Source organism: Oncorhynchus gorbuscha, unplaced genomic scaffold (assembly GCF_021184085.1).
Source record: "Oncorhynchus gorbuscha isolate QuinsamMale2020 ecotype Even-year unplaced genomic scaffold, OgorEven_v1.0 Un_scaffold_525, whole genome shotgun sequence".
NCBI lineage: Eukaryota > Metazoa > Chordata > Actinopteri > Salmoniformes > Salmonidae > Oncorhynchus > Oncorhynchus gorbuscha.
The window spans coordinates 97,632-124,843 of record NW_025745351.1 but is presented as its reverse complement, the minus strand read 5'-3'; the positions used below and the strand labels follow the sequence as shown (position 1 = coordinate 124,843).

Below are 27,212 nucleotides of genomic sequence, written 5' to 3'. Positions count from 1 at the left end.
GATAGATCCGTTCCAAATAGCACCCTATTCCCTTGTACTGCACTACTATGATAACAGTTCCTCTGAGACGCTGATAGATCCGTTCCAAATAGCACCCTATTCCCTTGTACTGCACTACTATGATAACAGTTTTTTGGACGCAGTCTTAGACGTGTCTCTGTCTGCCCTCTTCTTGTCTGTTACCCAAGGATACCTGGTCTCTGGAGACGTTTAGGAAAGGGACATCACATTCCCCCCTGTTGGTGTTGTAGTTGTGAAAAACACAGGACCGGCTCTAGTCTTTTAGGGGCCCTAAGTGAGATGTATTCCGTTTTAAAGCTCATTTTCTGCAGTTCTACACATTTTGCCATGTTAATGATATCTGAGTGAGAGTGACTAACTAAATCAATGCTGGCCCCCTGGAGGTCAGAGCTTTAGGGCACGTGCCCTGCGTGACAGGTCAGTATTCGGCCATGATTATTAGTTTAGATAGCTGGCTAGACTAATTTACCAGTCTAAAAATTGTTAGCTGACATGGCTTATTGAGTGACTGAGATAACAACAACAAAATTGCTGATGCACAACCAACTTTCTGACTTGCACCTTGTGTATTTTTCTATTCTAACTCGCAACAGTAAGTTGAGACCTCGACTGAGTTTATAAACGGGTTAGGCGCCCCTTAGCAGCCTGGGGCCGGCCCTGGAAGAACAGGACAGGTTTCTTTATTTTCAGAGGGGCACATCTAAGTAGAAAGACAATGTGACCTGACAAAAGCTGCTGTCACTATGGAAACTCAAGCGTTAGCCCTGGGTGCAATCTTGATCCTGAGTCCCATCATCGTCGAGTCAGAAGTTTATCTCTCCATGTTCCATTCTAGGAAGGGAAAGTCACTGTCAGCCAACACAAGTGCTTTGGATGCTGAAGTGCCTTTCACTTTAAGCACCAACTGACTCTGTTTGAGATCAGGTCAGTGCAGCTCTTGCGGTGAAACGACAATTAAACGTTTGATGTTAGAGTAGCTGGTGATCTTTGAAATGGCTTGTTCACAAAGTAACCACTTTGATTGATTCGATGTAAATACATCCAGGCTTTTAATGTGTAAAAGCAATGGGATACAAACTAGCTTGATAGCGTAGCTACACAGAAGCCCCATACATTTCTCTCCCAGACAATGAGTACGTTTACATGCACACAATACTATGATTATTGTGAATACCCAGATTGTGAATAGCTAATCATTCAAAAGAATTGTTTTTTTAAATCTAGGTGTTTTAATCGGAGTGTGCTGCTTACTTGGAATATGACCTTACGCTGGTTAAGATAATCAGAGTAAGATGTTTATGGCATACTCGACCTATTACCATAATCAGTTTGTTATTGAATTATTAGTGTGCATATAAACATACTCAATGGAAAGGCTCAAAGCCTCAACTGATGCCATCTAATCAATGCCACTAGTCCTGAATCAGGGCTTAACGAGCGGTGTGGCCATTTACCACCTACAACACTAATCACCTGTCCTGAATCAGGACTTAACGAGCGGTGTGGACAATTACCACCTACAACACTAAGCACATGTCCTGAATCAGGACTTAACGAGCGGTGTGACCAATTACCACCTACAACACTAAATACCTGTCCTGAATCAGGGCTTAACGAGCGGTGTGGCCAATTACCACCTACAACACTAAATACCTGTCCTGAATCAGGGCTTAACGAGCAGTGTGGCCAATTACCACCTACAACACTAAATACCTGTCCTGAATCAGGGCTTAACGAGCAGTGTGGCCAATTACCACCTACAACACTAAATACCTGTCCTGAATCAGGGCTTAACGAGCAGTGTGGCCAATTACCACCTACAACACTAAATACCTGTCCTGAATCAGGGCTTAACGAGCAGTGTGGCCAATTACCACCTACAACACTAAATACCTGTCCTGAATCAGGGCTTAACGAGCGGTGTGGCCAATTACCACCTACAACACTAATCACCTGTCCTGAATCAGAACTTAACGAGCAGTGTGGCCAATTACCACCTACAACACTAAGCACCTGTCCTGAATCAGGACTTAACGAGCGGTGTGGCCAATTACCACCTACAACACTAAGCACCTGTCCTGAATCAGGACTTAACGAGCGGTGTGGCCAATTACCACCTACAACACTAAATACCTGTCCTGAATCAGGACTTAACGAGCGGTGTGGCCAATTACCACCTACATCACTAATCACCTGTCCTGAATCAGGGCTTAACGAGCGGTGTGGCCAATTACCACCTACAACACTAAGCACCTGTCCTGAATCAGGACTTAACGAGCAGTGTGGCCAATTACCACCTACAACACTAAATACCTGTCCTGAATCAGGACTTAACGAGCGGTGTGGCCAATTACCACCTACAACACTGAGCACCTGTCCTGAATCAGGACTTAACGAGCGGTGTGGCCAATTACCACCTACAACACTGAGCACCTGTCCTGAATCAGGACTTAACGAGCGGTGTGGCCAATTACCACCTACAACACTGAGCACCTGTCCTGAATCAGGACTTAACGAGCGGTGTGGCCAATTACCACCTACAACACTGAGCACCTGTCCTGAATCAGGACTTAATGAGCGGTGTGACCAATTACCACCTACAACATTCTCAACATAGACACAATTAATTAACTGTTGATGATAGTATGCTTTTAATATCGTAGAAAATATGGAATGAAAATAGCATCTAGGCCCGTTGAAGCAAACAATCAATACCACCATCAATTAAAACAATGAGGAAGTGAATAAATGTTTCTCGTGAAGATCTGCATCTTCACACATGATGATTCAATCACTCACCCTGGGCACGGTCATCATTGAGACTGCCTCCTAATAATAGAGTTTGGGGACAAATGAAATGGCAAAATGATAAATGACATATGGCCAATGAGAAATTGGCTATCGTGAAATGGAATCCATGCCAGACAGGCCACAGGCAATTTATAGTTTCCATTTATTTCATGGAATTGAGATGTTTGAGACCTATATTCCAAAAAGATGGAGGAGCTGAGAATTCCCATTTAACTGCCAAGGATTCCATTTGTACAGATCAAACTTTTGCTCCAATTGAAATAGTTTCCAACTCTACATACAGTACAGTTAGAAAACTGGCCCTTTCCAGCTCTACATACAGTACAGTTAGAAAACTGCCACTTTCCAGCTCTACATACAGTACAGTTAGAAAACTGCTACTTTCCAGCTCTACATACAGTACAGTTAGAAAACTGGCCCTTTCCAGCTCTACATACAGTACAGTTAGAAAACTGGCCCTTTCCAGCTCTACATACAGTACAGTTAGAAAACTGGCCCTTTCCAGCTCTACATACAGTACAGTTAGAAAACTGGCCCTTTCCAGCTCTACATACAGTACAGTTAGAAAACATGCCCTTTCCAACTCTACATACAGTACAGTTAGAAAACATGCCCTTTTCAACTCTACATACAGTACAGTTAGAAAACGTGCCCTTTCCAGCTCCGTCTTCTTAACAGGCTCACCCTGTTAGCATTGCAAAGGGGAATGATTTTATTATTGTATAACCAACTGTGAACTTGATATTTAAATTCCTGGTGTTATCCAATACTGATATGAATAGCTTTCAATCCCTTTGAAAAGCACGAAAGAGGTTGTAAAAATCAATGAGCAGGGAGAACCCACCCGTGCATGTCCACACTGTTATATCTTTCAGAGGAACACCCACACATCTCTCCCAACACCCATTGTGAGCCTTTCATACAACTCATTAGTTTCTCCTTTTGAGCCTGTCTTTGGGTTTCAGCTTTGTCTTGGATGAGTTATAGATGTCAGAGGAGAAGTAATGTTCACTCGACTAAAATGGAATTAGCAAACTATTCTAGCAATGACAATTGATTCACGTTTCTAAGGGATTGGAAGTCATCTCTGATCTGTCATCTCTGGTATGTCATCTCTGATCTGTCATCTCTGGTATGTCATCTCTGATCTGTCATCTCTGGTATGTCATCTCTGGTATGTCATCTCTGATCTGTCATCTCTGGTATGTCATCTCTGGTATGTCATCTCTGATCTGTCATCTCTGGTATGTCATCTCTGGTATGTCATCTCTGGTATGTCATCTCTGGTATGTCATCTCCCATATGTGGTAGAGGACAGTTGCTCAGTCACATATGATTGAATTGAGACTACAATACTTCAGGGTTTATTGTTTCATGTCCTTGAGCAGGTTAAATCCTCTCCTCTCTCCCCTCTTAGACAGTCGATAAGGTTCCCACACGTTGTTGGTTCATTTGTCGTATTTCTTTAGTTCCCTGTATGTATGACTGTAGCTATGCTGGATCAAATTGGCTGCATTTTCCTCTGAGACTCAATTTCTAGCTTTAGTGAGGTGATCAGATTCCAAATGTTAATTCATGCTAGAGATACATACACACAGATTGTCATGGCAACCGTCCACTGTGTGTGTGTGTGTGTGTGTGTGTGTGTGTGTGTGTGTGTGTGTGTGTGTGTGTGTGTGTGTGTGTGTGTGTGTGTGTGTGTGTGTGTGTGTGTGTGTGTGTGTGTGTGTGTGTGTGTGTGTGTGTGTGTGTGTGTGTGTGTGTGCGTGTGTGTGCGTGCGTGTGTGTGCATGAGCCTGAGACGGCGAGAGAACTAATACATTATTATTCAGGGGGATTTATTAGGTATGATAAGAGAAAATGGAATTGGACATGACTGAAACATATTTCTGGAGATCCCCAATCTCTGGAGCTGTGGTAATTAAACAGCGTGTGCAGAAATGATCACTAGTTGACCCATATGACCTTTGTTTAGGGGTTCTGGGTACATCACCTGCAGAATAACCAGACCAGTGTTCAGATTCTATTTGAAATCATTTTAAATACTTTATCTGGGCTTGATGATTCCGCTTGCCTGACGCAATGGAACCGATAGAAAACTGAAAAACCCACCCACCCACACTTCAAAAAACACTCAAAATATTGAAAATTTTAAATAGTATTTGAACCCAGGCCTTATAAGAAAGTCAAAACCATCCAATGATGTCATGCCAGCCAGGCTCAAACAAACACTCAAAATATTGGAAATATTTTAAATAGTATTTCCTGAACCCAGGCCTTATAAGAAAGTCAAAACCATCCAATGATGTCATGCTAACATGTTCCATACATCACATATATAGTCCTGATCCATACATCACATATACAGTCCTGATCCATACATCACATATATAGTCCTGATCCATACATCCCATATACAGTCCTGATTCCATACATCCCCATATCCCATAGTCCTGATCCATACATCCCCTGATATACAGTCCTGATCCATACATCACATATATAGTCCTGATCCATACATCCCATATACAGTCCTGATCCATACATCACATATACAGTCCTGATCCATACATCACATATATAGTCCTGATCCATACATCACATATATAGTCCTGATCCATACATCCCATATACAGTCCTGATCCATACATCACATATATAGTCCTGATCCATACATCCCATATACAGTCCTGATCCATACATCACATATATAGTCCTGATCCATACATCACATATATAGTCCTGATCCATACATCATATACAGTCCTGATCCATACATCACATATATAGTCCTGATCCATACATCCCATATACAGTCCTGATCCATACATCCCATATATAGTCCTGATCCATACATCACATATATAGTCCTGATCCATACATCCCATATATAGTCCTGATCCATACATCCATCCCATATAGTCCTGATCCATACATCCCATATACAGTCCTGATACATCCATATATAGTCATCCATACATCCCATATACAGTCCTGATCCATACATCCCATATATAGTCCTGATCCATACATCCCATATACAGTCCTGATCCATACATCACATATATAGTCCTGATCCATACATCACATATATAGTCCTGATCCATACATCCCATATACAGTCCTGATCCATACATCACATATATAGTCCTGATCCATACATCCCATATACAGTCCTGATCCATACATCACATATACAGTCCTGATCCATACATCACATATACAGTCCTGATCCATACATCACATATACAGTCCTGATCCATACATCACATATACAGTCCTGATCCATACATCATATACAGTCCTGATCCATACATCACATATACAGTCCTGATCCATATCAGTCCTGATCCATACATCACATATATAGTCCTGATCCATACATCCCATATACAGTCCTGTTCCATACATCCCATATATAGTCCTGATCCATACATCCCATATACAGTCCTGTTCCATACATCCCATATATAGTCCTGATCCATACATCCCATATACAGTCCTGATCCATACATCCCATATATAGTCCTGATCCATACATCACATATATAGTCCTGATCCATACATCCCATATACAGTCCTGATCCATACATCACATATATAGTCATGTTTTGACCCTGCTGGTGATCTATGAATGTTTGAACATTTTGAAGAGTGATGTGGCCTTAATGGCCATGTACTCTTATAACCTCCACTAGGTTCCTGCCTTTCTAGGGAGTGTTTCCTAGCCACCGCTTCTACATCTACATCTGCATTGCTTGCTGTTTGGGATTTTAGCCTGGGTTTCTGCATAAGCACTTTGTGACATCTTATGATATAAAAGGGCTTCATAAATACATTTTATTTGTTGAGAAATGATCCCAGGATACACAATACCCAGATGTCAATAGCCTAATGAAGATTTAAAGAGGGCCACCGCCACTCAATGTACTAATTAGAGAGGATAAATGATCAACAACAGTGATAGATGGGAGGAGGTGATTGGAAGTTGAGCGAATCCCCATCCACGACAGAGATTGCTTGTTTCCGGCATATCTCCTGGCCCCCTGGGGACTGGGTAGGTTTCATTAAGGCAGCGTGATAGGAAGCCAGATGCAGGTACAACGCATAATGATTATTGTGACTTTGCCATTGTAATTGTTTGTAAACTTATGTAGTAAACTTAATCTATGATCGTATGCTATCCATTTGTTGTTTGTATGCTGTTCTTTGTATGACATTTTAATATTTGATTATTAGCCAATGATATTAGGCCACTCTTGGCCATGATTACAGACACCTGTGTCTTTTGACACTATATAAACAAGTCATCCCGCAGTGTTTGTGATTATACCCTGATGAAGACAGCTTGGCTGTCGAAACGTTGGTAATTACATTTTTGCATCTGAGCTCCTAGAGTGTGCGGCTCTCTTTTATTTTCAAGTTTTCTACTCCGCTTGCCAGCACCTCGTCTTAATAGGTGTGCGTTTCTTTTTCTTCTACAACGCATAGTGCACCTCGGGGTGAAGTTTCCCCTAGGTACAGTCCTTCTGTAGCTCAGTTGGTAGAGCATGGCGCTTGTAACGCCAGGGTAGTGGGTTCGATCCCCGGGACCACCCATACGTAGAATGTATGCACACATGACTGTAAGTCGCTTTGGATAAAAGCGTCTGCTAAATGGCATATATTATTATTATTATTATTAGATCCAGGATCACCTTCCCCTCCACAAATCATTAAGTTAACCATTAGTCAGGGAAATGCAAAACTGACTCAAGATCAGTGTCTAGGGGCAACCTCACCCTACACAGAGTGCATTACCTGCAGGTTGGAAAGGGTTTCTCTTTTGCACGGTGCAGAGATGCACGTTTCTGAGTTTACCTGAAGGGTTACTGGAAGGGTGAAGGAGAGGATTGTTGGTATTTGTGGAGGGATGACAAAATGGAATGAAAGATTGATATGGTGGGAAGATGGGTGGCTTCTGTCTTTATCACTCATCTCTCTCTCTCTCTCTCTCGTAGTTGGGATGACAGCAGTTCGGTCAGCAGCGGTCTCAGTGACACTGTAGATAACATCAGCACAGACGATCTGAACACGCCCACCTACCCTGCCATCACATCGTCACCACGCAAGAACAAGGCAGCCCCGGTACAGTACACCATGGAGTGTAAATGAAGGCAGTAGGCTTGTCCGAGCCTGAACAACCCATAGAGCCTATATCCTGTTTATTCTCTTATAAATGAACAAGAATAGAGTATATCCATGCTTCCAGACATTGAACTAACTGTGAGTAATGATACTGAAGCATCACTGTCATTGCACTTGCTTCATTTAAAAAAGGGATTTGTCTGTCATACTTTTTATGTGTAACAATGAGGTATATCACTGTAGTCTGGAAAGGAAGATATTTACTTTGTTTTAATTGGCTTTCAAGAGAGAAAGCCAAGGAAATGTACAGCAGAACCCATTCCTTATGCAGTGTTCAGGGAGCATGGTAAAAATAGCCTAGTATGTGTGCCTTGTGGAAACCTCAACAGATTGATCTCTTAAGAGACTGTTGGTGTGGTTAGTGAGGGGGGGGTTCACCATCTGTCAGGTGGCTTACTCATACTGTACTGTGTGGGTGTGGTTTTGTTTTGTTTTACTGTCCTTGTGGGGACCAGAAGTCTTCATAAGGATAGTAAAACAAGGAAAAAAACTGTTTTAGTGTTAGGGGTTAAGTTTAGGTTTATAATTAGGGGTTAGGGAAAATAGGATTTTGAAATGGAATACATGTTTTGGTCACCACAAGGATAGTAAAATAAAGGTGTGTGTGTTACTGACTGTCCCAGGCGGACACACACCAGCATGTGGAGCAGGAGGTCAGTAGCAGCTGGGCCGGAGCTGAAGATCTGAAGAAGGTGGACGAGGAGCTGGATGTCAGCATGGAGCCCGGCTCAAAGTGGAAGCCTTCCTCCTCCTCTGCCTCCTCGCCAGCGGGGCAGTGCGGTGAGGATCCCGGGCAGAAGACGGGCCTACCCATGTCCCAGACTGGCTCCTGGAGGAGGGGTATGACTGCCCAGGTGGGCATCACGCCCCCCCGGACCAAAGGATCCAGCGCCACCCTAAAAACCCCTGGTAGGACCCGCACTCCTTCTTCTTCTACTTCAGACCTTGCTTATTGCTTGCTACCATGGCCCTGTTGGAAAACTGTAGAGATAACTTCCTTGTTGTCTTGAGGTGAGCACAGATCTACAGTATAAGTGATTGTATCGGTGTATCCAACGTTACCGCCGTATTACGTCCACCAATTCAGATCTGTGATTACTTCAAGGAAGGTAGAAAGGATGTATTTCTGACCTATTTGAACAGGGCCCATGTCTAACTGAGGATGGATGGTGGTGTAGATTATTCTCTGACTGGTCATTCATTCAATCAAACTGCCTGTCTGGTTGATATTAGGACCGGGAAATGTCCATCCTAGCTTCATTTATAAGTTAATTTGTTGATGTGTTCCAGTTTGACATTGATTAGATAACAGGGTCAAAGATTTTGGCCAATCAGATTATTCATTAGGAAACCTGTGTCATTGCCCTTCGAGGCCTTCGGTAATGTTTGTCGTTTCTCCGTTCTACTTTATCTTTTTCTCAGTTGTGTTTTGGTTTGCTCAGCAAGTCTTCTCGTGTTTGGATTAGTATAGCTTTCTATTTTAGCTGAGCTTTGTGAAAAGAGTTGTAAAATGTTAGCGAAGTGTAAAGTAATTTGGCACACCTGCCCTGTAGCCCTACAGATGATGACGAAGATGAGTCCCGTTATTTACCAATAAGCTGCGAGGTCCGTCTCCCCTCTGCTCGATCCTAGCTAAATTATTCTGTACCCCAGCAGTTTGCAGAGGGGAAGGTGTTTGCCAGCTTGTTAATGACTGGCCTTTGTATCGTCAGGTAAAACTGATGACGCCAAGGCCTCAGAGAAATGCAAGGCCCCCTCCAAGACCGCTGGCATCCAGCGCTCGCCCTCCGACGCTGGCAAGAGCAGTGGCGACGAGGGCAAGAAACCCCCCTCGGGCATCGCCCGCCCCCCCACCACTGGGTCGTTCGGCTATAAAAAGATGGCCAGCCCTCCCTCCGGTGCCCTCATCACGTCCAGTGGTGCCACCCTGGCCAGTGGCTCCGCCACCCTGGGGAAGGTGCCCAAGTCTTCGGCTATCGGCAAGGGGACAGGGATCAGCGGAGGCCGTAAGACCAGCCTGGATGGCTCCCAGCCCCAGGACGATGGGGTGCTGATGGGCTGCGGAGGCTCCAAGGTGCCCCTCCAGTACCGTTCTCTGCCCCGGCCGGCCAAGTCCTCCAGCGGGGGGGGGTGGTGGGGCGCAGCGGCCACCGCTCCAGTTCCAGCAGCATCGATTCCAATGTCAGCTGCAAGTCGGCCGGAGGAACGGGGACCAAGCGAAGGGACGCTGGAAAGGTGGGCTCGGGACGCTCCATCCCCATCACCATCAACCAGACGGACAAGGAGAAAGTGGCCGTGTCAGACCAGGACCCAGCAGGTTTATCCACCTCCCCCAAGTCCAGCCCCACCTCCACGGGCCAGTCTGGCCTCAGGCAACCAGGGTCCAAGTACCCGGACATTGCCTCACCCACCTTCCGCAGGTCAGTCAACAGTGCTCACTTGGTTTCCTCTGCACTCATATAAGAGCTTGGTAGCCTAGCCAAGCAGCTGCCATTTTTCATCTCTATTATAAAGGTGGAGGGAGCTTGTTGTTCCCTAGGCACTCTTACCGACTGCGTGCTCGAGGCCACCACAGAATAATGAAGTGTTGTTTGTGAGGTACAATGTTGTTTCTCAGCTCCAAGATGCTATTGATAGATAGTGTTCATTGGTGCTGTCAGAATTACAGGTAGAGGTTCACTTCTTCTCTGAAGCGACGCAGAATGAGCATTCCAAAGTCTAATTTTTTTTTTTTAGGTAATAAGGTAATAAGACACTAAATCATATCCCAGCACAGAAACATTGGTCTGAGTTTGTTCGTTGGGCTTTAGAGTCGGGGAGGCAAAGGTTTCCCCCTGCTGTTCGGTAGATGTCATCACAGAAACTGATGGCATTTCTCTCAAGATGAACGGTAGATGATTTGCCATTCAGGTCAGGCTGAACTGATTCACTGACAGTGAGAAAGCTATTCTGTTCGCAAACCCCTGTCTCATTGGTTAGGTATGTCCGGACATGGCCGCGCCGTCCGACCTGTCGAGGCGCAGAGTGCATTTTTTATTTGTGCGTATACCCCTCAGAAGAAGGCACCTATTAATTGGGAGCCTGTTTGATGGCAGCCCCACGTCAGACACAACAGGAAGGACCTGTGAACAACATATGTGTTTCTGAGTGACCTGATTGGCTGATTACTTGTATGGAATAGAAATGGGTCAATGCTATGACCACAGCTGTCTGAACCACAGCTGTCTGAATTAAAATCACTGGGAGCTCCGTCGTCTCAACTGTCACCCTATTCCCATAGGGCTCTGGTCTAAAGTAGTGTACTAAGTAGTGCAATATATAGGGAATAGGGTGCAATTTGTGATGCAGACATACTCTAACAGAGGCAGTAGGGAAGGTGTACTTCTTCATAGTGTCTATGATGAAGACTAGGGTAGGCTTATGAGATAGTTGCTAAAGGTGATGAAGATAGGGGAGGGGCAGTGTTGAGCGGAATGCAAACTTTCCCCAAGATCCTATTTCCTTGGTGTAATTAAATAAATGTAATACTGTTCTATATCAAACAACCTAGTTCTGAACCTAGAGACTGAGTTTGTTCAGTCTATGAGGGGATCATTATTGCCATAGATAGTAGATAGATAGATACTCACATAGTCTGTGAGTGAATGGAAGCATCTCTTTCTCTCTCTCCCAGGTTGTTTGGCACCAAAGCCAGCAGCAAGGCCAGTACCCCAGGCACACCCGACTCAGGCAAGTGCCCCTCTGCATTGGGCAGCCCTCATGGCACATTGGCGCGCCAGGCCAGCCTGGACTCTCCCTCCTCGGGCACGGGGAGCCTGGGCAGCGCGGGCGGGCAGAGCGGGGCTAGCAGCCCACTTTATGGCAAGGCCCCTGACCTGGGCACTGATTCACCTGCCTCCAGCCCTGCGTCAGGCCTCTCGTTGCCCTCCAACGCCCGCCCCTGGCCCACCAACCTCAGCAGCTCCTCGGCATGCTCTGGCAGTAAGGACACACTGAGCTGCCAGAGCATGACCAGTCTGCACACCAGCTCCGAGTCCATTGACCTGCTGCTGGGGCACCACCACGGCCCCAAAGTCACCCGCACGGCCAGCGTCAAGTCCACGCTTTCTGAGGGGTGAGTCCCAATGTGGAACAACTCCATTAGGTTCCTGTTGGTAGTTTGTTTCAGAGCAGCGGGTGTAACATGTACATCAGTGGTGGCTGATGGGAAAAGATATTGTAATGGTTGGAATGAAGGGAACGATATCAAACACAGGGAAGCTACGTGTTTCACTCCGTTCCGTTTATTCCATTCCAGCCATTACAATGAGCCCGTCCTCCTATATCTTATCACACCAGCCGTCTCTGACACACAGCCATCAATGTACAGACACTTTGAAAATGGACTTGTAGACTGTATGTATGGAATGCAACGTCATGCTCGTCTTGTCCTTTCAGTATAGCTCACTGTTGTCATAGCGGTTTATAATATTTCCTTCATTCACAGATTGTTGTCTAAATTGAGAGTATCAAACTAACCCAAATGTTCGGTTTAATGTGTGCTTTCCGTACGTCTGTTTCTTGGGTAACGTTGCCCATTGTAGTGATTGTCCTTTAGCATTCTCACTTTAGACAGTCTGTGTGTTCTATCAGTCAATACATGTGAATTTAATCCATGGAATCATGATCGTTTACATGTAGAATCTTAATTTGACCAGTTTCTCACAGCAGGAAAATAATCCTCCAGCAAAGTGGAAATGACAGACTTTAGAAATTACAGACATTAAACCTCAAGTACAGTACACTACAAGATTGCATTTCCTGCTGTGCAACAACAGGGTGATCAAATTAAGATCCTACACCTGTAGGTAATTCTAATGTTTTTCGTTTTCTGTGTCTTAACAGCATGCCTCTTGACAGAAACACACTCCCCAAAAAGGGACTGAGGTAACTCATCACTCATGCGTTGTCCTTTTAGTGTTTCCTTGTTTTGTCTTTTCATTCTCACAAGTTATCCATACATGTCTTTCTAACTGACAAAATCTCATGTTGTGTCTAATATCATGTTGGTGTAGGAAAGCAGTGTTACATAATGACGTTAGTATTTTGCTTGACATTTGTCTCAGGAGATTTAGCCGATGAGGGTTTGGCACATTGAAAATATTAATGGGAGTGACAATTTAGTTTCACCTCATAAAAGGCTTCACTTGCTGTACAAATCCTGTTGAAGAATTCTCTTCTAGAGGTAGACTTAGTCACTGTTGTTCCTCTGGACACTCCACAGTTCCTCACAGATTACAGCTGCCTGAAGTCAATGATCCCATGTCTAGTGGATTCTGAATAGTTATATCCAGGCTCTTTTTGTACTTTCTTTCCTCCTCATTGACTGTAGGGCAAGGCAGGGCATCCATTTTAAATCAAGTTTCCACTACTCCTGTCCTATCTAATGAATGAAATCGTGTCCAGACCCTCAACACTAGAAGGTGTGGCACCCTATTGGCACCCTTTTCCCTATATATAGTGCCCTACTTTTGATCTGGGTCCATAGGGCTCTGCTCAAAAGAAGTGCACTATGGAATATGGTTCCTTTTGGGATTCAGCCCCTATCACACCACCATGCAACAAATGGCTTTTTCTACCCAACTACTCTGTCTTCAAAAAGCACTGCAACAAGTCCAGGCTTCTGCCCAGGGTTTGATATTTGTCTTTATTAGACTGCAGTAGAGAGTGAATCTCTACCTTGAGTAGGAGTTCTGCAACCTTTTCTAATTCACTGCATGTAATGCTAAGGGGATGTTTGACACAGAAAGAACATGTATTTCCTTTTAACTGTACTTTCACAGCAGGCGTGGAGGCATTTTCCCTTCAGAAGTTTATTTCTATTGATCTCAGAAGCCACTCAGCAGTTTAGGACTGGGTTCTATTTCTTGTCGTTGCCTTTTTTTCTAGCCCAGAGGGATTCAAAGCAACAAATTGCCTTTTTTTCTAGCCCAGAGGGATTCAAAGCAACAAATTGCCTTTTTTTCTAGCCCAGGGGGATTTAAAGCAACAAATAGCCTTTTTTCAAGCCAGATAATAGCTAAATGATTATGATATTCATGTGTCCAATGCTCAGTTTTTAAATGTACATTAAGCAGACTTCAAAACATACTCTGATTGGGGCATTCTCTCCTCTGAACTCCAAGTGGAATTCAAAATCAATGGACAATTCTGTGCAAAATAAGCAATTTGATTTGAAGTTGAACATGCAGACATGTGCACATGATATATCATTCACTACCTTTCACTGTCATTAGATGTCAATCAGAGTACCTTTCTTCGTCTGAAATAATTCAGAGTGGGGTTTTAGTATGACAGACAGTCTGTTATGAGCTTCAGTGTTGAAAGGATGAGCTTGAACTCAATTATCTTCCTTTAAGGATTAAACATGGCTGCCTATCAATCATTTAGATAACGCTTCCCCCTGCTAGGAACCGCTAGAGATGAGGAGAGTAAAGTGTGTGTGTGTGTGTGTGTGTGTGTGTGTGTGTGTGTGTGTGTGTGTGTGTGTGTGTGTGTGTGTGTGTGTGTGTGTGTGTGTGTGTGTGTGTGTGTGTGTGTGTGTGTGTGTGTGTGTGTGTGTGTGTGTGTGTGTGTGTGTGTGTGTGTGTGTGTGTGTGCACATAGGTGGGATGGGTGGCTGTGCCTGTGTGTGGGTTGATGCATGTGTGTGTGTCTGTGTCCACAGTGCTTGACTTGGGCTGGAACACACCAGAACTCTTCCACCTCCCTCCAACGTTATACTGCTTGAGGTCTAGCACCTCTTTTAGAATATTGACTTAATTATATTGTGGTGCTTCTGCATCTATATATAAACAGAGTACCGGCACTTATATATAAGCAGAGTACCGGCACCTATTTTAGTCAAAGTCAAGCACTGTGTGTACGTATATAACTATGCATGAGTTAGTGAACATATTTGTCACCACACTCCAGTCATGTGATATGTAGATAATACAGTTGCATGGTTCAATAGACGCCATGTTGAATCAGTGGTGCCACTAGTTGACGTGTACCACGTCCTCTCTAGGTACCCTCCCTCGTCCAGACAGACGTCCCATGAGGAGGGGAAGGAGTGGCTGCGTTCTCACTCCACTGGAGGGTTACAGGACACGGGGAGTCAGTCCCCTCTCTCCCCCCCTGGAGTTGCATGCTCAAGCACCGGAAAATACCACTACTCCAACCTGCGTAAGCCCTACTCCAAATACCACTACTCCAACCTGCGTAAGCACTACTCCAAATACCACTACTCCAACCTGCGTAAGCACTACTCCAAACACCACTACTCCAACCTGCGTAAGCACTACTCCAAATACCACTACTCCAACCTGCGTAAGCACTACTCCAAATACCACTACTCCAACCTGCGTAAGCACTACTCCAAATACCACTACTCCAACCTTCGTAAGCCCTACTCCAAATACCACTACTCCAATCTGCGTAAGCCCTACTTCAAATACCACTACTCCAACCTGCTTAAGCACTCCTCCAAATACCACTCCTCCAAATACCACTACTCCAAATACCACTACTCCAACCTGTTAGTGTGTTTTATCCCCAGTGAGCCCCACCAACCTGTCACCCTACAACCTGCCAGGACCCAGCAGTATGAGTCGCTCCAACAGCATCCCTGCCCAGGACTCCTTTGACCTGTATGGAGAAGCCCACCTGGGGGGCAGCGCCACCTCTCTGGAGGACAGACCCCGGGGCATGAGCCGCTCTGGCTCCTTCAGGGACAGCACCGATGAAGGTAGGCCCAGACTGTGGTCCTATATATGCATTGTGTATGTGTATATATATTAATAACTTGTCTGTGGGACGCTGCTTAGACCAAGAAGAAGTGATGGTCAGGGTTGAGTTCTCAGACTGAAGCTCAAAATGCACTGGACTAGGAACCCAACTTTTTCTGCTTCTCTTTTTAAAGAGAAGATTGGTGTTTCAGTTAACATTTTGGTAACGTGACGGTGCCACTTGAAAGTAATGTTACTAGTCAATGACTCGGCCCTTTCAATTATCCAAACAAGTACTTCATTCGTACACAGCCACACACATGCCATTAGAATATGTTACTTTTACATGCAGATGAGATGATGCTATTTATAGGACCACAGGTTATGTTCTCTTAATTCCCCTTCCTCACTCGCTCTCATGCTCTCTCGTTCTCTCACTCTCGCTCTCACTCTCGCTCTCACTCTCTCTCTCTCTCTCTGTCTCTCTCTAGTCCATGGATCCTCACTGTCGCTGGTCTCCAGCACCTCGTCCCTGTACTCTGCGGTAAGTTACATTGTTTTCTCCGAACACACAAACATTTAGACAATCATGCTTATGGCAGCCATGGGTGCTGTGTGTGATCCCGGTTAATTGGTGTCATTAGCCTAAAATTATTTCAGGAGACAATATGTAATACATTTTTCAGCAAACGACAGCCCTGCCACTTTTTTTGCTATAAGGCTGGAGAAATGTAACCACTCTCAAAATCAAAGATTGTGTTTTGGATGCAAGGACAGAGTCCATGAAATCAGAGTAATATTTTGAAACATATTTGGGGTTATGATGGGGTAGAACAGCTGCACTTTATAAGTTACATTCTTCAATAATAGATAGGTGTACGAATGGCTTTAAACTGGGTGGTTCAAGCCCTGAATGCTGATTGGCTGACAGCCGTGGTATATGAGACTGTATACTATGAGTATGACACAACATTTATTTTTACTGCTCTAATTATGTTGGACACCAGTTTATAATAGCAATAAGACACCTCAGGGGTTTGTGGTATATTGCCAATATACCACGGCTAAGGGCTGTGTCCAGGCACTCCGCATTGCGTCTTGCCTATGAACAGTCCTTAGCTGTGGTATATTGGCCATATACCACACCTCCTCGGACCTTAATACTTAAATATATCATACATGTTTATATTTAGGCAGTGCATCCAAGGTGATATAGGCAAATTCAAGCTTGGTGGAGGTGTGGATTTTTTGGGGGCAAAAGGCAACACTCCAGCTGCAGTCAAACTCAATGAGAAGACAGATCAGTTGAGGAAGATAATCAATTACTGGCGCTCTCCACCTTTTTCCTCCCCAGCAGAAAGTTCTAGAAAGGCCTGGAGAGGAGTTTAGACGTTCACTGATTTCAGAGACTTGTTCTGAAAGTCTTCCTATGGGGCAGAAAGACAGCAAGCAGTTATTGTTTATTCTTCATTTCATTGTGTCGATGTTTGGTTGTGTTCATATTTTAATATTTTAATTGTACTTTCATGTTTATTTGTTTACATTACTATAATATTTATGTCAGTTATGATTTGAATTTCATCATACTTTTCTGTTTGCTATTTTATCATTTCTTCTCATCTTTGGCATTATCTAGTCATCAGTTTTGTTTAATCTCATCTGTTATCACTCAACACCTGGGGCGTGTTCAGTAGGCAGAAAACGTTGTGAAACGGGGAGGTACTATTTCAGCCTGTCCTATGAGAAACGTTTGTTTTCGTTTTCCGTTGCAAAGCGTTTTGCTGCGATGCGCCCTAATGAGCACGACCCTGAAAAACACAACTGACAAAGAGCAATTTCATTCAAATCTCCTACAAAGAACACTATGATAAAAGTATCATGACACATTTTCCCAAAGTCATGACAACACCAATCATTCAGTCCAACAATATAAAGATAGACAAAACAAATAGATGTCAATCAAAAGGCCATAGATGATAACCAATGACAATGCTTGGCTTACACAAAAGTTTGGCACCCTGTTTTCAGGGCAGTGCAAAGTGTTGAGTTGCCATGGTTTCCCATTGCAGCAGCTTGAACCCACGTTTTCTTACTTCCAGGTTCTTTCCTTTCTGGCCAAGGTAAAGACTATGATGCTGTCAGCTATGATCTCTCCACACCACACAGACAACGTGTTTGTATGCCCACCACATGCTCTGATGCTGGTTGAATGTGGCAGATGTTCACACAGGTTTTTGGTTGGTGTGTGAAAAAAAACAACCAATGCTACTTGTGTGCAATGTTACCAGTGTGTGTATATATACTGCAATACATACATACAATGTATTATGTTAATTATCCCTGCCACATCGATTACATATGACTTGATTGGCCAAAATCAAACGTTGTGTAAGTTCTTAGTACAGTCTGACCTGACTTGAAATGACACCACAGTCAACGATTTCCCAACACCCGCAATAACATCTGCTAAATATGTGTATGTGACCAATAACATTTGATTTGATTTAATTTGATGCATCAAGAGCTGCCTTAGCATTTGCTTTCACTTCCGGGCGTCATCTATGGCCTTCTGGCTCCTGCATCATACTCCATCAAAAGCTCAACCCCAATGATCTACTCATTATGACAATGGACATTCATTGCATCCATAAAGACGCTGTCAGAAGTGAATCATTGTTCATACAACGTGGCTTTTTCCTGCACATCTTAACGACATGTCTTCTCTCCCAAACAGACAGAGGAAAAGGCACATTCTGAGGTAAGTGGCTTGGCTTGGTGAGGGACAAAATGTCTCCTGTCTGTCTGACTGGTCTCTGTCTGGTCTATCTAATCTCTGTCTGTCTGATCTGTCTGTCTGGTCTTGTCTTGTCTATCTGGTCAGCCTGGTCTGGTCTGCCTGTCTCTCTGGTCTGTCTGGTCAGTCTCTCTATTTGTCTGGTCTGGTCTGGTCTGCCTGGTCTGGTCTGCCTTGCCTATCTGGTCTGTCTGGTCTGTCAGTCTCTGTTTGTTTATCTGGTCTGTCTCTCTGGTCTGTCAGTCTCTCTGTTTGTCTGTCTGTCTATCTGGTCTGGTCTGTCTATCTGGTCTGGTCTGTCTATCTGGTCTGGTCTGTCTATCTGGTCTGGTCTGTCTATCTGGTCTGGTCTGTCTATCTGGTCTGGTCTGTCTATCTGGTCTGGTCTGTCTATCTGGTCTGGTCTGTCTGGTCAGTCTCTCTGTCTATTTAGTCTGTCTCTCTGTTGGTCTATTTAGTCTGTCTCTCTGTTGGTCTATTTAGTCTGTCTCTCTGTTGGTCTATTTAGTCTGTCTCTCTGTTGGTCTATTTAGTCTGTCTCTCTGTTGGTCTATTTAGTCTGTCTCTCTGTTGGTCTATTTAGTCTGTCTCTCTGTTGGTCTATTTAGTCTGTCTCTCTGTTGGTCTGTCTGGTCTGTCTCTCTGTTGGTCTGTCTGGTCTGTCAGTCTCTCTGTTGGTCTGTCTGGTCTGTCAGTCTCTCTGTTGGTCTGTCTGGTCTGTCAGTCTCTCTGTTGGTCTGTCTGGTCTGTCTGTCTGTCTGGTCTGTCTGTCTGGTCTGGTCCGGTCAGATCTCCATAATGAAAGATAACAATCAAAGCACGAGCAGTGATATATGTATCCACTTTGGCCACAATCAGGTTCTGGTCTATCAGTCTCTCTATTGGTCTGTCTGGTCTGTCAGTCTCTCTGTCTGTCTGTCTGGTCTGTCAGTCTCTCTGTTGGTCTGTCTGGTCTGGTCCGGTCAGATCTCCATAATGAAAGATAAGCAGTGATATATGTATCCACTTTGGCCACAATCAGGTTCTGGTCTATCAGTGGCGGACCTGAGCATAAAACTTGTTTATATAACCTTGGACTTGGTGTCCAAGTCAAATCTCTTTGACCCTATGGTGCATTGCTTGACATTGGCCAGTCTTTTAAACAACCAGGCATTTGAATAGAACCAAACAGCACTTTGACTTTACCACACGTCATGCTGACAGTCACAGACAAACATCATTAATACACCCTATTCTATATCCTTCTCTGTGGTTTCACTTCACACCCTAGTCAGTTATCACTGGCTTTTCTTTCATTACAATGACTTCCTGTTTCTGTTTGCACCCTACATGAACACGTTAGTTAAAGCCCACAGGTATAATGCTTTATTACTTGTTAAAACCATGGTTGAGTCTTTTTAAAATGCATTATACCAGTCACGTTTAAAGAAAGTGTCACCAAAGTGACAACTAGCCTAATGTGTTTAGATGCTTGTACACGTTTTCCCCTTTTATTGGCTAATTTGTCCAAGACTGTACTGTTGTTTATGTGTGAGAGATTGCCTTATTGGCTAATGGTTTAAAGTGGTAACCGTGTGGAAACATGCTGCTTTGTCATCATCGTAACAGACATCTCTCTCACCATATCTTCTGTTTGGACAAAGCCTGCATCATAGAGTTAATTGTATTCTTCTCTTTTCAATCAAGGGTCAAACAGGCCAAAATACCACGGTAATCCCCCACTTACGTTCACACTTACATTCACCCCATTGTTTTATACTGTGGCAATGAGAGACTTTACATCAATGTTTTCAAATGGATGTTTACTAGGCAGCTGGTACACCAGGTTTTGGATTTGCATTTGAAGGGATGGAATCGGAAGATAGGCATGCTCTGTTGTATTTTCAATCAGTCCTGGTTTTTTAGGAGAGACGTGATCGTCATGGTAATCTGTTATTTTTTCCCCCACCCAAACAGCAAATCAGGAAGCTGCGACGAGAGCTGGACGCCTCCCAGGAAAAGGTTGCGACCCTCACATCTCAGCTGTCTGCCAATGTAAGTGCCTCTTACTTCAACAAACACTGAGCAGTCAAAACGTCTGCCTCGTGGTTCATTTGCATCCTAGCCTGTCAGAGAGATTCGGGGGGAAACTCTGCCTTTGCCAAACCCTTGAATGTAAATCAGTCTAGACACCCACGAATTCCCTTTCTCTCTCTGACTCAAAGGTTTCTTAAGCTTCTGATGAAATGTTTTGAAGTCTGGGTTGTTGTTTTTTTCGAACACGGCTCGAATATGCGGCTTGTTTACCGGGAATTGTCCTGCGAAGCAGGCCTCATCCTGTGGGGCAGCAATATAGAGCGGCCTAGCAAGAACATGCAGATTCAGCAAAACAGAGAGAGGGGGGAAAGAGGGGGCTTGTGAGCCCAGTTGGCAGGGAGGAAGTGTATTATACAGAGTGAAAGAGAACCCTGAGAACCCAAAGCCTATCAGGTCTCTATGGAGAGATGGGCGTTCCTGTCTCTCTCTGTGCTGGGCCCTGCGTGAAGCGTCTGATCAAGTAGTAGGCTGACAGGGTCTTCACCAGGGTCTCTGACTTTGATCGAGGAGTTCTACATCTCCAGGACCTAAGGCACCACACTGCCAAGTAACTTCCAACTAGCTTTTGTGTTCACTGTGTGACTCATACAGACCCCAGATGTCTTTGTAGAAAAGTTGCATTGTTTAATATATGAGAAAGCTTTTTTTAGATGCCTTTGTGTATATATACTGAACAAAAATATAAATGCATCGGTGTTGGTCCCATGTTTCATGAGCTGAAATAAAAGATCCCAGACATTTTCCACACGCACAATTATCTTATTTCTCTCTAATTTATTGCACAAATCTGTATCTTGGCAAATCTGCCAAGATAATCCATCCACCTGACAGGTGTGGCATATCAAGAAGTTGATTAAACAGCATAATCATTACACAGTTGCACCTTGTGCTGGGGACAATAAAAGGTCACTCTAAAATGAGCAGTTTTGTCACACAATACAATGCCACGTATACTACCGTTCAAACGTTTGGGGTCACTTGGAAATGTCCTTGTTTTTTAAAGAAAAACACATTTTTTTGTCCATTTAAAATAACATCAAATTGATCAGAAATACAGTGTAGACATTGTTAATGTTATAAATGACTATTGTAGCTGGAAACGGCAGATTTTTTTTTTAATGGAATATCTACATAGGCGTACAGAGGCCCATTATCAGCAACCATCACTCCTTTGTTCCAGTGGCACGTTGTTAGCTAATCCAAGTTTAGCATTTTAAAAGGCTAATTGATCATTAGAAAACCCTTTTGCAATTATGTTAGCATAGCTGAAAACCTTTTTTAGCCTTTTAAAATGATAAACTTGGATATCCACCAGAGCTGTTGCCAGAGAATTGAACGTTCATTTATCTACTATACATTGCCTCCAACGTCGTTGTAGAGAATTTTGGCAGCACGTCCAACCGGCCTCACAACCGCAGACCACCTGTAATCATGCCAGCCCAGGACCTCCACATCTGGCTAATTCACCTGCGGAATCGTCTGAAACCAGCCACCAGGACAGCTAATGAAACTGAGGAGTAGTTCTGTCTGTAATAAAGCCCTTTTGTGGGGTAAAACTCATTCTGATTGGCTGGGCCTGGTTCCCCAGTGGGTAGGCCTATGCCCACCCATGCCAAGAGTGTGCAAAGCTGTCCTCAAGACAAATGGTGGCTACTTTGAAGAATCTGGTTACTACATGATTCCATATGTGTTATTTCATAGTTTTGATGTTTTCACTATTATTCTACAATGTAGAAAATAGTACAAATAAAGAAAACCCTTGAATATATATATATATATTACCTTTCCTGGGCTCCTGATCCTAATCTGTTCCAGTAGCGTCATCCCCACCAGACCCATACACTCTCTCTGGTACCGGATGGTGTCTGGTACCGGATGGTGTCTGGTACCCAAGCTTCATGGCCCATGCTGTGCATTGGAACAACATTTCTCTCCGGAGACTCCAGTGGTTGAAACATGCACTGCAGCATTGATTAAGGGCAGCGTTTCAGGTGCTGTAATCTGATTTGTTTGGGAGAGATACTGCATCTTCAGCAGGTGCATACTGTATGTTTGCAGTCATGTTCCCCTGAACGGCTGATTAAATATAAATCCCACTTAGAGAGAGGCACTGTTTTGTCATTGAACGAATGAGAAGAGCTGTGAGTGTGGTGTCTGCTGATTGATGTCATTGCAGATTGACCCTAATCACATTTACAATTCAGTCATTTAGCAGACGCTCTTATCCAGAGCCACTTACAGTAGTGAGTCATTTAGCAGACGCTCTTATCCAGAGCCACTTACAGTAGTGAGTCATTTAGCAGACGCTCTTATCCAGAGCCACTTACAGTAGTGAGTCATTTAGCAGACGCTCTTATCCAGAGCCACTTACAGTAGTGAGTCATTTAGCAGACGCTCTTATCCAGAGCCACTTACAGTAGTGAGTCATTTAGCAGACGCTCTTATCCAGAGCCACTTAAAGTAGTGAGTCATTTAGCAGACGCTCTTATCCAGAGCCACTTACAGTAGTGAGTCATTTAGCAGACGCTCTTATCCAGAGCCACTTACAGTAGTGAGTCATTTAGCAGACGCTCTTATCCAGAGCCACTTACAGTAGTGAGTCATTTAGCAGACGCTCTTATCCAGAGCCACTTACAGTAGTGAGTCATTTAGCAGACGCTCTTGTCCAGAGCCACTTACAGTAGTGAGTCATTTAGCAGACGCTCTTATCCAGAGCCACTTACAGTAGTGAGTCATTTAGCAGACGCTCTTATCCAGAGCCACTTAAAGTAGTGTGCATACATTTTCATACTTGTCCCCTGTGGGAATCAAACCCGCAACCCTGGAGTTGCAGGCGCTGTGCTCCAGCAGCTGAGCTGTACGGGACACTAATGGACTGTATGTAAGACGCTCATTTACTGTATCTGCTCACTGCCTTTGTAATATGTTAACATGGAAATTAATATTTTGACCTTTTTGGAATAAGGAATATTTTTAATAAAGGACTATTCGTTGTGTCATCTTCAGCATGGTCCTAGCAGGTCAGTCTGGCCTGATTTGTAGCTAAAATGGCCGCCACATCAGGCACACAGTTGTATGTGTGTAGTCACATATGGTTAGAGAAGCTCTCCCACGTCCACGTCAATCTATTTCATGTTTGTTTGAGTTTTCTTTGATTAGAACAAAGCCGAATGAGGAACACCCAGCATCCTGGAAAAAGGATTAAAAAGAACGTTGTAGAAGCGTCTTGGTATTGTACTGAGAGGTTTATAGAGAGGTTTATATGATCCTCAGAAGAGATTCCATTCCTTGCCTTGGCTGTCATTAAAGTGGGTTTAAGAGGTGGGTTTATATCTCTGCGCTCTACTTACCTACCTACCTTACCCTAATTCTCCTTCCTTTACCCTCTGTCACTCTCTCTGTTTCCTTTCCCTCTCACTCCTTTCCCTCTCACTCCTTTCCCTCTCTCACTCCTTTCCCTCTCTCACTCCTTTCCCTCTCACTCCTTTCCCTCTCTCACTCCTTTCCCTCTCTCACTCCTTTCCCTCTCACTCCTTTCCCTCTCTCACTCCTTTCCCTCTCACTCCTTTCCCTCTCTCACTCCTTTCCCTCTCACTCCTTTCCCTCTCACTCCTTTCCCTCTCACTCCTTTCCCTCTCTCACTCCTTTCCCTCTCTCACTCCTTTCCCTCTCTCACTCCTTTCCCTCTCACTCCTTTCCCTCTCACTCCTTTCCCTCTCACTCCTTTCCCTCTCACTCCTTTCCCTCTCTCACTCCTTTCCCTCTCTCACTCCTTTCCCTCTCACTCCTTTCCCTCTCTCACTCCTTTCCCTCTCTCACTCCTTTCCCTCTCACTCCTTTCCCTCCCTCACTCCTTTCCCTCTCACTCCTTTCCCCTCACTCCTTTCCCTCTCACTCCTTTCCCTCTCACTCCTTTCCCTCTCACTCCTTTCCCTCTCTCACTCCTTTCCCTCTCACTCCTTTCCCTCTCTCACTCCTTTCCCTCTCTCACTCCTTTCCCTCTCACTCCTTTCCCTCCCTCACTCCTTTCCCTCTCTCACTCCATTCCCTCTCACTCCTTTCCCTCCCTCACTCCTTTCCCTCTCTCACTCCATTCCCTCTCACTCCTTTCCCTCTCTCACTCCTTTCCCTCTCACTCCTTTCCCTCTCTCACTCCATTCCCTCTCACTCCTTTCCCTCTCACTCCTTTCCCTCTCACTCCTTTCCCTCTCACTCCTTTCCCTCTCTCACTCCTTTCCCTCTCTCACTCCATTCCCTCTCACTCCTTTCCCTCTCTCACTCCATTCCCTCTCACTCCTTTCCCTCTCACTCCTTTCCCTCTCTCACTCCTTTCCCTCTCACTCCTTTCCCTCTCACTCCTTTCCCTCCCTCACTCCTTTCCCTCTCTCACTCCATTCCCTCTCACTCCTTTCCCTCTCTCACTCCTTTCCCTCTCACTCCTTTCCCCCTCTCACTCCTTTCCCTCTCACTCCTTTCCCTCTCACTCCTTTCCCTCTCACTCCTTTCCCTCTCACTCCTTTCCCTCTCACTCCTTTCCCTTTCCCTCTCACTTTTCCTCTCACTCCTTTCCCTCTCTCACTCCTTTCCCTCCCTCACTCCTTTCCCTCCCTCACTCCATTCCCTCTCTCACTCCATTCCCCCTCACTCCTTTCCCTCTCACTCCTTTCCCTCTCACTCCTTTCCCTCTCTCCTCCTCTTCCCTCTCCTTTCCCTCTCACTCCTTTCCCTCTCACTCCTTTCCCTCTCACTCCTTTCCCTCTCACTCCTTTCCCTCTCTCACTCCTTTCCCTCTCACTCCTTTCCCTCTCTCACTCCTTTCCCTCTCTCACTCCTTTCCCTCTCACTCCTTTCCCTCCCTCACTCCTTTCCCTCTCTCACTCCATTCCCTCTCACTCCTTTCCCTCCCTCACTCCTTTCCCTCTCTCACTCCATTCCCTCTCACTCCTTTCCCTCTCTCACTCCTTTCCCTCTCACTCCTTTCCCTCTCTCACTCCTTTCCCTCTCACTCCTTTCCCTCTCACTCCTTTCCCTCTCACTCCTTTCCCTCTCACTCCTTTCCCTCTCTCACTCCTTTCCCTCTCTCACTCCATTCCCTCTCACTCCTTTCCCTCTCTCACTCCATTCCCTCTCACTCCTTTCCCTCTCACTCCTTTCCCTCTCTCACTCCTTTCCCTCTCACTCCTTTCCCTCTCACTCCTTTCCCTCCCTCACTCCTTTCCCTCTCTCACTCCATTCCCTCTCACTCCTTTCCCTCTCTCACTCCTTTCCCTCTCACTCCTTTCCCCCTCTCACTCCTTTCCCTCTCACTCATTTCCCTCTCACTCCTTTCCCTCTCACTCCTTTCCCTCTCACTCCTTTCCCTCTCACTCCTTTCCCTCTCACTCCTTTCCCTCTCACTCCTTTCCCTCTCTCACTCCTTTCCCTCCCTCACTCCTTTCCCTCCCTCACTCCTTTCCCTCTCTCACTCCATTCCCCCTCACTCCTTTCCCTCTCACTCCTTTCCCCCTCACTCCTTTCCCTCTCACTCCTTCCCCTCTCACTCCTTTCCCTCTCTCACTCCTTTCCCTCTCTCACTCCTTTCCCTCCCTCACTCCATTCCCTCTCTCACTCCATTCCCTCTCACTCCTTTCCCTCTCACTCCTTTCCCTCTCACTCCTTTCCCTCTCACTCCTTTCCCTCTCTCACTCCTTTCCCTCTCACTCCTTTCCCTCTCACTCCTTTCCCTCTCACTCCTTTCCCTCTCACTCCTTTCCCTCTCACTCCTTTCCCTCTCACTCCTTTCCCTCCCTCACTCCTTTCCCTCTCTCACTCCATTCCCCCTCACTCCTTTCCCTCTCTCACTCCATTCCCTCTCACTCCTTTCCCTCTCACTCCTTTCCCTCTCACTCCTTTCCCTCTCTCACTCCTTTCCCTCTCACTCCTTTCCCTCTCACTCCTTTCCCTCTCACTCCTTTCCCTCTCACTCCTTTCCCTCTCACTCCTTTCCCCCTCTCACTCCTTTCCCTCTCTCACTCCTTTCCCTCTCTCACTCCTTTCCCTCTCTCACTCCTTTCCCTCTCTCACTCCTTTCCCTCTCTCACTCCTTTCCCTCTCTCACTCCTTTCCCTCTCTCACTCCTTTCCCTCTCTCACTCCTTTCCCTCTCTCACTCCTTTCCCTCTCTCACTCCTTTCCCTCTCTCACTCCTTTCCCTCTCTCACTCCTTTCCCTCTCACTCCTTTCCCTCTCACTCCTTTCCCTCTCACTCCTTTCCCTCTCACTCCTTTCCCTCTCACTCCTTTCCCTCTCACTCCTTTCCCTCTCTCACTCCTTTCCCTCTCACTCCTTTCCCTCCCTCACTCCTTTCCCTCCCCTCTAGATTGCCCTCCCTCTCTCTCTTATCCCCTCCCCTCTACCTCTTTTTGTCCCTTTCTCTTTGGGGATTTGGGAATTAGTATATCTAGCCGTCTGTGCTGGCTTGTTCTACAGTAGTCATGCTGCTGTGTGTGTGTGGATGGGTAGAGCAGAGAGGGCTCTGAGGATGGCGTCGACACTGGGCAGCAGCAGTAGTAGTAGGGGCAGCTCTCTGGCCGGTTC

The 27,212-nt window shown here is 45.1% G+C and overlaps 1 protein-coding gene across 1 annotated transcript in view; it reads left to right on the top strand.

The window, feature by feature from the left end:
• LOC124018460 (neuron navigator 3-like) overlaps positions 1-27,212 on the top strand; it is a 251,192-nt gene that overhangs the window by 191,929 nt on the left and 32,051 nt on the right. Inside the window, 13 exon segments of the mRNA XM_046333787.1 lie at positions 7,833-7,959; positions 8,643-8,928; positions 9,732-10,145; positions 10,148-10,439; positions 11,693-12,133; positions 12,904-12,945; positions 15,068-15,225; positions 15,599-15,787; positions 16,259-16,311; positions 17,867-17,887; positions 18,502-18,525; positions 20,248-20,271; positions 20,518-20,595. Coding sequence (XP_046189743.1) covers positions 7,833-7,959; positions 8,643-8,928; positions 9,732-10,145; positions 10,148-10,439; positions 11,693-12,133; positions 12,904-12,945; positions 15,068-15,225; positions 15,599-15,787; positions 16,259-16,311; positions 17,867-17,887; positions 18,502-18,525; positions 20,248-20,271; positions 20,518-20,595 — 2,149 coding nt within the window.